At 35.5% G+C, this 13,925-nt stretch overlaps 1 protein-coding gene across 1 annotated transcript; it reads left to right on the forward strand.

Moving 5' to 3' along the window:
- Positions 1-1,453: 1,453 nt before the first annotated feature.
- On the forward strand, positions 1,454-4,159 carry LOC114519814. The gene is made up of 2 exons (XM_028539990.1): positions 1,454-2,687; positions 3,542-4,159. Exons 1-2 carry the CDS (start codon positions 1,584-1,586, stop codon positions 4,031-4,033), a joined length of 1,596 nt encoding a protein of 531 aa, XP_028395791.1. The 5' UTR covers positions 1,454-1,583; the 3' UTR covers positions 4,034-4,159.
- The last annotated feature ends 9,766 nt before the right edge of the window (positions 4,160-13,925 follow it).

The raw sequence follows: 13,925 nt of genomic DNA on the forward strand, positions 1-13,925 counted from the left end.
TGAACATATGTCTATGGCAAATAGTAACTGAAACTAGTGAAATACTTTTCGCTAAAAAATATTTGAATTTCTCTCTTTTGTAAACCTGCTAAAAGCTATTTGAATTTTTAATACGAAAAGTCACGAGAAATTTGTTGATAAAACAAAAACTATAATTAAGATGCTTTATTTTTGTTTCGTTGATAATTATTAAATAATAATTTCGTCTGTTTCTTTGATAATGTCAAGATTTGTTCGCTTGATTGAAGCGAAAGACAAATCATGCTACGCCGTGAAAAAAAAGGGCTAAAAATTGGCGGAGAGTAAAGGGTATAGCCAGTCAGACCTAACACGTCCAAAACGAAATTTATATCGGGTGTTTTGGAGTTTTCATGTGTTATGATATGATTGTTTTATCAACACTTGCTTAACGTTCCTCGCTGATGCGCATGTAGATCGAGAATATTTATATTTCATTTGTTGAAATTTATCGGCTATTTTAGCCTACGAAATTCGTAAAGTATTTTGGCAATTAAACGCAAGGAAAAATTGATAACTTTCTACTTCATAGCAAGAAAAAATGTCAAATTTAGGCTCAAAACGAATTGTTTATAACCGATAATAATTAATAGAATAAATGTAAGATTTCATTGGTCAATGAGTATACGATTGCAAAAATCTATAATATCCACCTTACTCATATAAATATTTAAGAAATAGAAAACATTTTCCGTGTTTCTATAGAGTTATAGAAACACGCGTGGGAGTTTGGGAGAACGAAAAATAATCAGTGACGTTATTTCGAGTTCTCCCAAACTCCCACAAGTGTTTCTATAACTGTATAGAAACACAGGAAAAAATGTTTTCTATTTCTTTTATAATATAACTCAATAAAAAGATTTTGTACAAATATTATAATTCGATTCAATTACAAATTCTCATTACATCGCTTCGCTTGTCAAGTTCGGCGGGAATATTCCCGTGTTTCTATACAGTTATATAGAAACACGCTTCTCGACCAATCAGCACGCGCGTACTATAAATGTTATATTATAAAAAGTTATTTAACAACATTTCCTTGTCACTAGCCGATACATTTCTCTTTTCCAGCAAATGCAATGAAAGCATCAACCTCGTACGCGTTGCCTTGGAGATGACGAATAGCAACCTGCACAGACATCCTGAATTGTTTGTTTATACTTTCACATTTCTAGAGCAGCATATTTGTATTTGTGCATACGAGTCTCAATTTTTACGAGGCAGTTCCTTCTTGTTTTCGTTGTTGTTTCTTAAAATATTCGGTCAGTTCAATTTTTCCGATTGAAGCAGACCGTTATTATTACTTTCATCGAGAATCATTCGCAGCACAGGGCTTGCAGGTGCCCCATATATGGAAACATGTTTTTATGAATATATTATCTGAAGATTTTATTTCATCAGTTAAGCTCAGAAAATGTTTCACGAAACAAGTGACTATTAAAAATATACTATTTGCTCAATATTATGCTCTGATAATGTAACAAAGGCAAACAAAAAGATGAACGGTAAATAATTTCAACGATTCGGCCACTGGACTGGATTTCTAGAATTTCAAAAAGCACGCGATGCTCTCAGAACAGCTGATCGATATTTTATATTCGTTCATAAAATGTTTGATTGCAGGACTTCACTGTCCATTAAATCGTAGCCAAGGCCCAACACACGTTTCACCAAGGGCCATCACACCAACGTCGTTTGAATATGAAGAATTTCCGGGAACGAACGAAGAAGAATCGACAAACCTATTGGAAAATACAGAAAGTTTCTACGCCTACGGTACTAACAACTGCGATGTTTTAACAAATACTATTGCCGACGTCCCCTTTAATTGGTTTGTGCCGCACAAGACAAAGAGAGGTCGCTTCTTGACATCGATTTGTCAAAGTCTCCCTACAGTTGCAAGTATAATGTTATCAGCAATAGCTATCAGCATTTTTGCAGGTGTCTTTGCTTATCTGGACCTGGAAACAACTGATAAATGTATTGCCATTCAACACTACTTCAATAAATCTATTCCATTCCAAGTTATGAAGCGGAAATTAATTGGCGAATCATTTCAAGTATTGCTACTCAACTTTTGGTTTTCGGCGACGATCGCTTTATTATTCGGTGCAAAAGAATTCTTTAAAAAGTTCAGATCCTTACTGTGCACTGGTTTAATAATGGGACTTTTAGTCGTGATATACAAGATGTATTTATTTATTTTCACCGCAGACCATAACTTTAGTGATTCGTACAAAAGATATCCTGCAAATTTCATATTCTTACTCGGCGTCATACTGAGTTGTATTCAAATTGCGTATGCAACAAGACAATCAATAACAAGCATTGTGTTGAGAATTGGACAGATTTTTGTATTCTCTTTCCTCATGGCAATTTCTTATCGTTATTTAATCGCTCCTTGGTTTAATCAACAGAAAAATGAAATTTACAAAGCAATGATTGCTGCCGCTCTTCCTTTCATCGCCTTGATCCCAGTTGCAGTTAGTAAGTACGTGGTGTTGTGTCACTGTTCTGGTTTTGTGACACCTGGCCTGTCGTATATTTTGGTCTACTTCAATTATTTGGTTCCAGTCACCTTGTACCGGCTCATGCAGGCTGATCTAACCGATATAAGATTGTTTGTAGCTTTTTCTTTACTGCACGGAATATTCAACATCCTTGCTCAGGTACGTTTCTTTCCTCATACAATCTGCATTTACTTCATGTAACCAGGGATCAGCGTGGCAGCGTTTTCCCAAACTTTGCATGAAATGCCGTATAGCAACTGCCGAAAAATAAACAATAAACCTCAATCCTTCGCGTACTAAACACGAGATATTAGGGAACGTTTAAATCAAAGCATTTTCTTGAAACTGGGATATGGATCAAACGAGACTGATTTAATGAATTCATAATGAATTGAAAATATGCAAAAAAACTTTATCAATCTCCAAGATTGTCTTTAATAATCCTCTTTTTCCTAACCGCCTGAAGTTGTTTTTTTTATTTTGGTACGCATCGCGTACTTTTTTCAGACAAAACATGAACATTAATTCACAGTTGCGGCAGTAGAAACGTTTTGAAAAGTATCAAGCAATTCATTGCTCAAATTTATAGGTTGGCTTACGGAGTAATCAAATACTTGACTTCGGCAACTGATAACTTCCTAACTTCCGCAACTGATATATTTGAGCAAATGAGTTTCTCGATATTTCTCGGAACGCTTCCATTGCCGCGACTGTAAATAAAGTTAAGGTACGAGAATCCTGGCTAGTGAAAGCAAGATTTCTATTGTACATATCTTCAATCAAAACCATGCATATTATTTTTGGCTTGTCTCGCAAAAACACCGAATTGACACAAGACACAGAGTAACTTCAATGTAAATATGACGAGGTGTTTTCAATAAATGGATCATTTAAATAAAAATTAATCGTCGTCAAACGTTGATTTACACGCATGCATCACGTGATAACATAAAATTAAAAATGGAATATTACAGAAGATTATAAATTTATACCGCATATAATTTTAACTTTAGTTAACGCGACATTTTCGTGAAAATTTATGGGGTCGTACGCTACGATTATTTACAAAAAATCGTTGGAATCTAGTCCCATATTCCTCACCTCACAACAGAAGATTACAAGCAGATCTTGAAATACAAGATATGTTGTCTCAATTTGGAACTCTCCTTTTGAGTCAAGTTTATATGATGTTTTATCGTCTCAGCACATTTGATGTTGCCTTGAGTAAAGAAATCAAGATGATTTACCCTCGTGTTCTAATTGGCCTAGCCATTGAATTCGTATTTGCCTGGCTTTCAACTTTTATTCAGATTTGGTTGTATAACATCGCTATCAAAACTGTCTGGTCGAGATACTGGCGACGACATTTACTTGCCAATGTTTTAATCGTTGTGGTGACTGTGTCGTATTTCTCTCCTGTTTTATTAAGTGTGTTCATGTCTCGCATGGAAACCTTGAATAAGGATAAATATGCTGTGCAAAACTGTACAACAAATTTTGTATAAATTTAACATTAACTTTTTAAACTTTCCTAATTCTGTCCTTAACAAGTATCTACAGTGAAAAGATAACTAGTCTTTTATTCACATGGTGTTTTGATAAGTTTTGGTGATATATATAAATTATAAGGCTAGGAGAAAGAAAGGAATCTCTATATAACCTATAAATCTGTCGTGTGTAATAAAAATTATGTCTATTTACCGTTGGAATTTAAATCTTAGTTTAAAATTCATAAAGGTTGTTAAAAAGTGAACGGCCAAAGTTCGGTATTGTTTCAAGTTGTTTTTACCATGCAAGGGAGTAGAAATATGAAATGCGTCACTGCATGATCTGTTGACTATTTTTTGGTAATGATTGGTAAGATGTTACCTTAGTAGTAATGACAAAAGAGAGACACAAAGAACTTGTGAAAAGAATGCACAATGTGAAAAGAATGCGAATTTTTTTTGGAATTTCCATGCTCTAGATCTTCGGAAATGGCCATTTCAGAGTCTTACTTGCTGAAAGTATCGTAGTTTTTCATGGGCAGACACCGCAAACTGAAACGGCACAGCGCGTGTTGTGATATCTTCTACATTTGAAAAATCATCTCTCAAATTCTCAAAATAATTTCCAAACAAAATGGCGGTCCGAAAATAATAACAATATACAACCACGAATAATCTGCTGTTAAAGACAACTATTAAAGATCAAAGAAAGTCAATTTACATTCACTTGATCCGTATCACAATATAGGATATCTTATTAGCATTTGATACGCCGGCGAGCATTAATTTGACGATTTCGTGGTAACGTATTTTGTATATTTAATCTCCCATTCTGGCATTCTTCATGAGATTTTTGAAATTTTACTTCTGGGGGGGCTAAAGCCCCCCCCCTAGCCCCCCTGTTCCGTTGCCCCTTCATCCAGGAGCAACTAAACATGACCAAAAATGCAGACCAATATGGATGCCAAGTATGCCTGACTTAGCGCTAATTCAAAAATCCAGTATGGCTTCCGTATAAGAAAATTGGTGGGGATTTATTAAAATTTGCTTTCTATGTAACCCACAATTGAGACGTTATGCTTGTCAACGTCCAAAACATCATCAATTTTATCCATCTTTAAGCATTGAAAATTTGAGGACAAGTCGCAATGCCCGAGTATGTTCCGGAGAAACAATATTTTTACGATTGAAATTGTATAAGAAAGTATATACTCCGAGCATATTAGGTACCTCACAGATCCAATTTCTGCTGGTTGTTGGCAAGCATCGCCAATTCTTCACGTCAGAGCTGGTTCGTAAAGACTCTAGCATTATTTACATCGCATTTTAGAAACTCTTTGTCATCTGATCAGATGACATTTAAAAATGGTTGGCTCATTTTAACTTGCATTTTTTGTGCAAATACTTGGCCGATTTTAATAAAAATTAAAGCATTTAATTGTAGTTTAAATTTAATTTAATAAAATTTAATTCAATTCAATTTAACAGTAGATAGATGTTTTTTTAGTTCTAATATGTTTCAAATTCGCTATGATATTTACTTTAAAATGCATGCGATTTAGCTATTATTCTATATTATACCTCAAAGCGGCCTAATCCTTAGAGTTTTGCCCAAAACGCAAACATAAACTGGTTACAGTGATTTAGTTGACATTTCTAGGATCATTTTGATGTAATTATTTAGCTTCAAAATCGAGCCTTTAGACGATTTTTGCCGATTTTTTACATAAACATTCATAATCTGCATCATGGTATGTATTATCGCATCGCTCACGGCAAGCATTACCAATTCACTTGGTCCAATTTTACGCCAGGAATCGATTTCTGGGGTCAAAATTAGCCTAGGGGGTGGGCATCACAGACTTTTGTCACATTTTTGAACCGCGTGACAAGACTCATCAAGGCTCGTCGCTTAGATCTTGAAATGGCGATTTCTCCGATTTTTTTGCACATCCTAATACAAAAATACATGGAGGTTATAACAGAATGATAATAGGCAAAATTAAGACAGTCTAAAGACAACAGAGAACAAAATAAATTGTCAAACATGGAATTTCGAAAAGTATATGGTTGCCATCGGGAAGTAATTTGAGATAACAATGCAAGCTAGTATTTTGAATTATATTACAAGTGCGGCTTATAACTATCTGCTGATTTGAATATAGCATTTATATGACCTCTTCAAGCGCTATCGTTTGGTGGTATTCCAGCATTTTTAGCCTAAATATTTACAGAGATATTCAATTTAAGCAACGGTCCCCTCTATGACACCCGACATTAGGACCAACCGAAAAGGAGTTTAACTTAAAAACTGGGTAAATGTGCTCCCCAACGCGATAAAGTTCATCAATATATATTGTAGAATGGTTTTTGATCGCCATTATTTTCTTTTCGCTGTTGGTATGATAAAAAGCGAAAGTTATATTTTAAATATTCACCAATATTATATAAGTATTCGCGCTAAGTGCCGTCGCCAGCATCGATAAGTGATTAATTTCTATAGCTATGTTTGGGTTACCGGACTATTGTTTGCAAGTTTGGTATAGACAAATAACAACCTTTTTAGTAAGTAACATACGCATGCATACTCAATGTGAGTACATAAATCAATTCAACTTATTATTTAATGTATATATAGCTATATCATTACGAATTCTTTAATCTTTGATCCTTATCTGAACTGCATTGAACAACAGAGACAGTCTGTCTGTAAACAGATAAATTATATATTTTTAGGGTAATTATTCTCTTTAGTTTTCTAATAGAATTTTTGGCGAAAAAGATAGCCGTCAAATTAACTGTCAAGTGTCTGGCCCTCGATTGTCTCGCAATTTGAATACAATTCGGAGTGACACTAAGTAAGAATACTTTAAATTTGTAGGATATTTCTTGTGCGAATCAATAAAATTATGCTTCTAACATGGAATCATATCAAACCATGAACAACAATATAAGGGCCTCGTTATCAGCAAGCAGTAAAAGTTAACATCACAAATTAGACTAGGAAATAATAAATTATTTATAATTAAAGCATTGAAACATCTCGGCATTTTATGAGTCTAAATATCTATCTGATGTTTTGTATTGAAACTTTGTAGTCACTAATTATATAGCACTGGTATATATGCGATACACTTATCTCAATAAAGTTAAAAGACGCCTGTTCTGGCGTTAACTCCGGCGCACATGCCAGTCTTCAATATAAAACTTTTGAACATAAACAATACAGTTCATACTCCTTTAGATGCCTTGCGAACCTTAATGTTCGATCGCGAAATTCGGAAGCACATCGTACTTTAAAAAGTATAGAAGTTCAATTGTTGAAAAATGTAAATAAACCGCATGATACATTCGCTTTGTCTTACACTTTGCCTTTGGCATTCGCGCTTATATAGTTATATTAAATCTTCAATCCTGTGCAAACTACGACGTGTCAACGCGCCCGTACACGACCACATCTTGTTAAACGGCGAAATAGCAGCGATATTAATAAAATAGGACCAGAATCTACATGTGTTAAATATATTCTTACCCCAATTCAATGCAAACTTAATCGAACAGCATGAAAAGAACAGTTTATTTGTTCCTCTTGGAGAAATTGCCGTATCATCACTATATTATGCGACCGAAATCGAATCGCGCATCGGAAAATTAGCCAAACCAAAGCTGTGCACCACAACTCTTGGGACACAAGACTGGGACGTAGATAAATACGGTAACATACACTTTTTAAATACTAGTATATTTCGCGCCATGGCACACTTGCGACGCCAAAAAAAAGACCGAGGCGAATTTTCAACTCCGTCGCTGGCACCCGAGTAATTAATAAACCAGAAGAGAACTTTTAAAATCACCAGTGTTAAATGCATGTCATTCATATATTTCTGTAAATCGATCTTATGAAATGAAACTTCTTAGTTAGAGTGCATTACGTTAACACACGTATCCTCATTCGCTAATTAACCGCAACTTTACTCATGAATTTAGTATAACTTAAAAATATATATTCTCATGTCAACATTTGTTCAGTAATTTTTTTCAACTTATATAGTTTAATCTGTGTCAGAACACATGGCTGAACGTTTTGAAGTGAGGCGTTGTTTTACTGCATTAATCGACATCGTCGTCGCAAATGTGTTTTGGCGCGAAATACACTAGTATTTGAAAAGTGTATGTGACGGAATTCATCTACGTCACAGTTCGTCTCCCAAGACATGTGGTGCACCGCTCGAAATTTTTGGCTAATTTTCCGATGCGCAATTTGATTTCGCTCGCAGATACGGCAATTCCTCCAAGAGGAACAAATAAACCGTTCTTTTAGAAAATTTAGAAGAAAATTTATTAGAGAAAAGAGACATTGGCAGTCATGAGACTGAATTATGTGTCTTTTACATACAAATATATACGATAATTTAAAATACATAATAAAATAAGAAACAATATATATTTACAACTTATTAGACCTTTTTAGTCAAAGTCACAATTATGAGTTCTTTAGATTAGATATATACAATCATTTAAAATTGAAAACAATACATATATACAACTTATTATCAATTAGCAAAATTTGCTTCAGTACTAAAACTCATTATAAAAGAGTTTTTGAAACGATCTGTTCGGCATTGTGGCGTGTTAAAAATTCTATTATTTCTCAGAAAACCATTACAGTTATTACGAGGGGGAAGTAAACCAGCAAGTTTATGGTTTCCATTGACAACAATATCTTTAAAAAGACTTTGTGATAGCATTTCTCGCCTGTCAAAGAGGGTGGGAATAAATGCCTCTTTCAGTGCTTCATTATAACTTTGATGAGGGAAAGTAATCCGCAATGCACGCTTCTGAATGCGTTCAAGATCATTCGAGAGGTAATTGGGGAGATTTCTATGAAACAATTGACAGCAATATTCCAGTACTGATCGGACAACACTAAAATAAAAGGCTTTCATATCATCAACACTGAGTCCCGCTCTTTTAAGTTGTCTTAAGAGATATAGGCGCTTTGAGGCCTTGGCAGTTATGGTTTTAACATGATCTATCCACTTAAAATCGTCACGAATAGTAACACCGAGAAGTCTTGCAGCACTAACTTTATCAAATTTTATCCCATCTATCTCAATTGGAACGAAAGATGGAGGGATTCTCTTAAAACATGATTGGATTTCTTTACATTTGGTAGGTTTAAGTTGTATAGATGGTTCTCTTTAGACCACAAGTTAACATAATCAACAGCGTCCTGAATGGAACTTTCATTAGATTGGGTAATCACTTCGGATAATGTGATATCGTCAGCGAACTTCCACATTTGGGAGATCTGATCTGGTAATCGTAGATCGTTAATTAGAATAAGAAAGAGCCATGGACCAAGACGAGTACCCTGGGGAACTCCAGCGTGGACATCAACCCAGTTGGAAAAAGTACCATCATATTTAACCCTCTGCTGCCGATGACGTAAGAAATCAATAATCCAATTAACGATGGTTGGCTTTGCTCCTATGCTGAATAGTTTAGCGATCAGTATATGATGGTTTACTGGTCAAAGGCTTTCCGAAAATCTAAGAGAACAGTTCTTATTGTGGACGATGTCCCATCAGTGGCAGATAACCAATGATGAAACATATCGATTAGTGCCATAGTTGTCGATGAACCTGGGATAAATCCAAACTGTCGTGGATCAACAATAGACAACATAACCGGTTTTAAAGCCATATCAATCACAAAGCTTTCTGCAACTTTCGACAGAGTCGACGTAAGAGAAATTGGTCTGATGTCGTTGTTAAAATCACAAATGAGAGACGACTTTGGCAGAGGACAAACATCTGCGAGTTTCCAAGCGTTAGGCACTCTACATTCGGTAAATGAGGTGTTCAATATATCAGTAATAGGACTTGCGATAATGTCCGAGAACGTTTTGAGCACCCAATTTGGAAGGTTATCCGGTCCACTGGCGCGAGATATCTTAATCGCTCTTAGTTTCCTTGCCACAGATTCTTCGGTAACATACAAAGGTTCATCATCAACCGCATCCACGCATGTATAATCTGTCAAAGGCGAGTAATCATTCATTACGCTGATAAACGCTTTGTTTATGTTATTCGTAAGAGTAAAATCATCACACACAAGATCAGGGTGTAAAAGGGATCTTAGGTCACGACGAGTGTTTTTATTAATACCACAAAGATTTTTGACCTCTCTCCACCAATCTCTGGGCGTAGAGTCCTTCATTTGACCAATTTTACTTTCATAATAGGTTTTCCTACAATGTTTACATTCCCGATTAACTTTATTTCTCAGCATTTTATATAGGATTCTATTTCCAGAAGAGAAAGCTTTTTGACGGCTATTTATCATTTTTTTTAACCGAGTGTTCAACCAGGGTCGATGGCAACCTCGTACCCAGGGTCTTTAAAGACCCTGGGTACGAGGTTGGGTCGATGGTGCTGTTCCGAGTGTTCAACCGAGTGTTCAACCAGGGTCGATGATGCTGTTCGATTAGGTTTAGGTTAAATTGGCGTAAGAATTAATATATTAAATATACATGTAGATTCTATTTCGCCGTTAAGCATGCAAGATGTGGTCGTGTATGGGCGCGTTGACACGTCGCAATTTGCACAGGATTGAATTAAGATTTAATATAAGCGCGAATTCGAAAGGGTAAGACAAAGTGTCACGCGGTTTATTTACATTTTTGAACAATTGAACTTCTATGCCTTTTAAAGTACGATGTGCTTCTGAATGTCGCGATCGAACAACATTTACGTACGCAAGGCAATAATGAATATGAAGTGTATTGTTTATGTTCATATAAAAGATATATTGAAGACTGGTACGTGCTCGGCACGCCGGAGTTAACGCCAGAACAGGCGTCTTGTTTATTATATACCATTTGTCAAAGAAAAACCAAACAACAAGGTAAACAGCAAAATATGCGCCGCACGTGATTAAAGTTGTTATTTCCCATGGAAAATAACGCGTTATCCCACTCTGCAGTGTACATGCAGCACTCTCTTTGAGTTGACATGAACGGTGTATTCCTAAAATAACTCCAGCCGCTGTTGTGTTATGCAAAATTCTTCAAATTATATTTTTAATTTGGCTATTAAAGAAATCTTTCCTGATAAATCCAGTGTTTATCCTGCGGTCAGGCGTGTGATTACCAAACTGCTCAACCATGATTTTCGATATCTAACCTTCACAACTTGCGTTGCTGGATACGAATACGCAATCACAAAGTTTACCTGCGTAAATACATATTCCGCAGTTCCGGAGATCTGTAAACGTAAAAGCGATGTTCTTAGAGCAGTTGGTCGATCTTCTATGTTGTTGCATACCAGTGATGTTTTCCGAAGTTCACTGGTCATCGAGGCAGAAATCCTCGTCTCACGAAGAGAGCAATAAAAACCTATTGAATGTACCAACACCGCTCATTGGCGTAGACTTCGAATATCAAGAATTTCCCGAAACAGACCCAGAACAATCAAGAAGTCTTTTGGAAAATACAGCAAGTTTCTACGGCACTAACAACTGCGATGTTTTAACAAATACTATTGCTGAAGTCCCTTTTAATTGGTTTGTGCCACACAAGGCAAAGAGAGGTCGCTTCTTGACATCGATTTGTCAAAGTCTCCGTACAGTTGCAAGTATAATGTTATCAGCGATAGCTATCAGCATTTTTGCTGGTGTTTTTGCTTATCTGGACCTTGAAACAAGTGATAAATGTATTGGCATTCAACACTATTTCAATAAATCTATTCCATTCCAAGTTATGAAGCGGAAATTAATTGGTAAATCGTTTCAAGTATTGCTACTCAACTTTTGGTTTCAGGCGACAATCGCTTTATTATTCGGTGGAAAAGAATTTCTTAAAAAGTTCAGATCCTTACTCTACATTGGTTTAATAATGGGACTTTTAGCAGTCATATACAAGATGTGTATGTTTATTTTCACCGCAGACCACAACTTTATTGATACGTACAAAGGATATCCTGCAAATTTCATATTCTTACTCGGCGTCATACTGAGTTGTATTCAAATTGCGTATGCAACAAGACAATCAATAACAAGCATTGTGTTGAGAATTGGACAGATTTTTGTATTCTCTTTCCTCATGGCAATTTCTTATCGTCATTTAATCGTTCCTTGGTTTAATCAACAAACAAATAAAATTTACAAAGCAATGATTGCTGGCGTTTTTCCTCTCATCGCCTTGATCCCAGTTGCAGTAAGTAAGTACTTGGTGTTGTGTCACTGTTCTGGATTTGTGTCACCTGACCTGTCGTATATTCTGGCTTACTTCAATTATTTGGTTCCTGTCGCCTTGTACCGGATCATGCAGGCTGAACTAACCGAATTAAGATTGTTTGTAGCTTTTTCCTTATTGCACGGAATATTCAATATCTTTGCTCAGGTACGTTTCTTTCTTCATACAATCTGCATCTTCTTCATGTAACCAGGGATCAGCGTGGCAGCGTTTCCCAAACTTTGCATGAAATGCCGTATAACAACTGCCCAAAAATAAACAAAAAACCTCAGCCCTTCCAGTACTAAACATGAGTTATTAGAAGGGAACATTTTAATAAAAGCATTTTCCCTAACAAAGACTGTAAATAAAGTTAAAGTAAGAGAATCCTGGCTGGTGAAAGCAAGATTTCTATTGCACATATCTTCAGTAAAAACCATATTATTTCTAATTTTTAACTGTTTTTTTCCAAAAAACATGGAATTTACACAATTCACAGAGTACACTTGTAAAAATGACAAGGTGTTTTTAATAAATTGATTATTTAAATAAAAAATAATTGTCGTCAAACGTTGATTTACACGCATGCATCACGTGATAACATGAAATTAAAATCGGAATATTAAAGAAGATTATTAATTATATTGCATATAATTTTAACTTTAGTTAACGCGACATTTTCGTGAAAATTTATGGGGTCGTACGCTACGATTATTTAAAAGAGATGGTTGGAATCCAGTTCCATATTCCTCACCTCACAACAGAAGATTGCAAGCAGATCTTGAAATACAAGATATGTTGTCTCAATTTGGAACTCTCCTTTTGAGTCAAGTTTATATGATGCTTTATCGTTTCAGCACATTTGATGTTGCCTTGAGTGAAGAAATCAAGACAATTTACCCTCGTGTTGTAATTGGCTTAGCCATTGAATTCGTATTTGCCTGGCTTTCAACTTTTCTTCAGATTTGGTTGTATAACATCGCCATCAAAACTGTCTGGTCGAGATACTGGCGACGACATTTACTTGCCAATGCTTTAATCGTTGTGATGAATTTATCGTATTTCTTTCCTCTTTTATTAAGCGTGTTCATGTCTCGCATGGAAATCTTGAATCGAGATAAATATGCTGTGCAAAACTGTACGATAACTTTTGTGTAAATTTAATATTAACTTTTCAAACTTTCCTTACAGGAGCCGCTTGTATAAAACTCTTTAGCCACATTTTGCAAAGTTAAATTCTAGTTCAGAAATACACGACTCTGCATGATTGGCAATTTTGTATGACGTAAACTAGTATCTACATGGTGTTATGGCAGGGTTGGATCCAGCACTAGTGCACTAATTTGCATGACGCAAGAAAACTGCTAAAAATAGCCATTTTGTTTTGTAATGCAAATTAGTGCACTATAGTGCTGGATCCACCCGTGTGTTATGGTAAGCTTAAGTAATATATATAAAGCTTGGAGAAACAAGGGAATCTCTATAACTTATAACCTATAAACCTGTCGTGTGTAATAAAAATTATGTCTAGTTACCGTTGGCATTTAAATCTTTTTAAAATTCATAAAGGTTCAAAAGTGAACGGCCAAAGTTCGGTAGTTTCAAGTTGTTTTTACCATGCAAGGGCGTAGAATTATGAAATGCGTCACTGCATGATCTGTTGACTATTTTCTG

The sequence above is a fragment of the Dendronephthya gigantea genome, unplaced genomic scaffold (assembly GCF_004324835.1).
Source record: "Dendronephthya gigantea isolate DGI-Jeju-01 unplaced genomic scaffold, DenGig_1.0 000014F, whole genome shotgun sequence".
NCBI lineage: Eukaryota > Metazoa > Cnidaria > Anthozoa > Malacalcyonacea > Nephtheidae > Dendronephthya > Dendronephthya gigantea.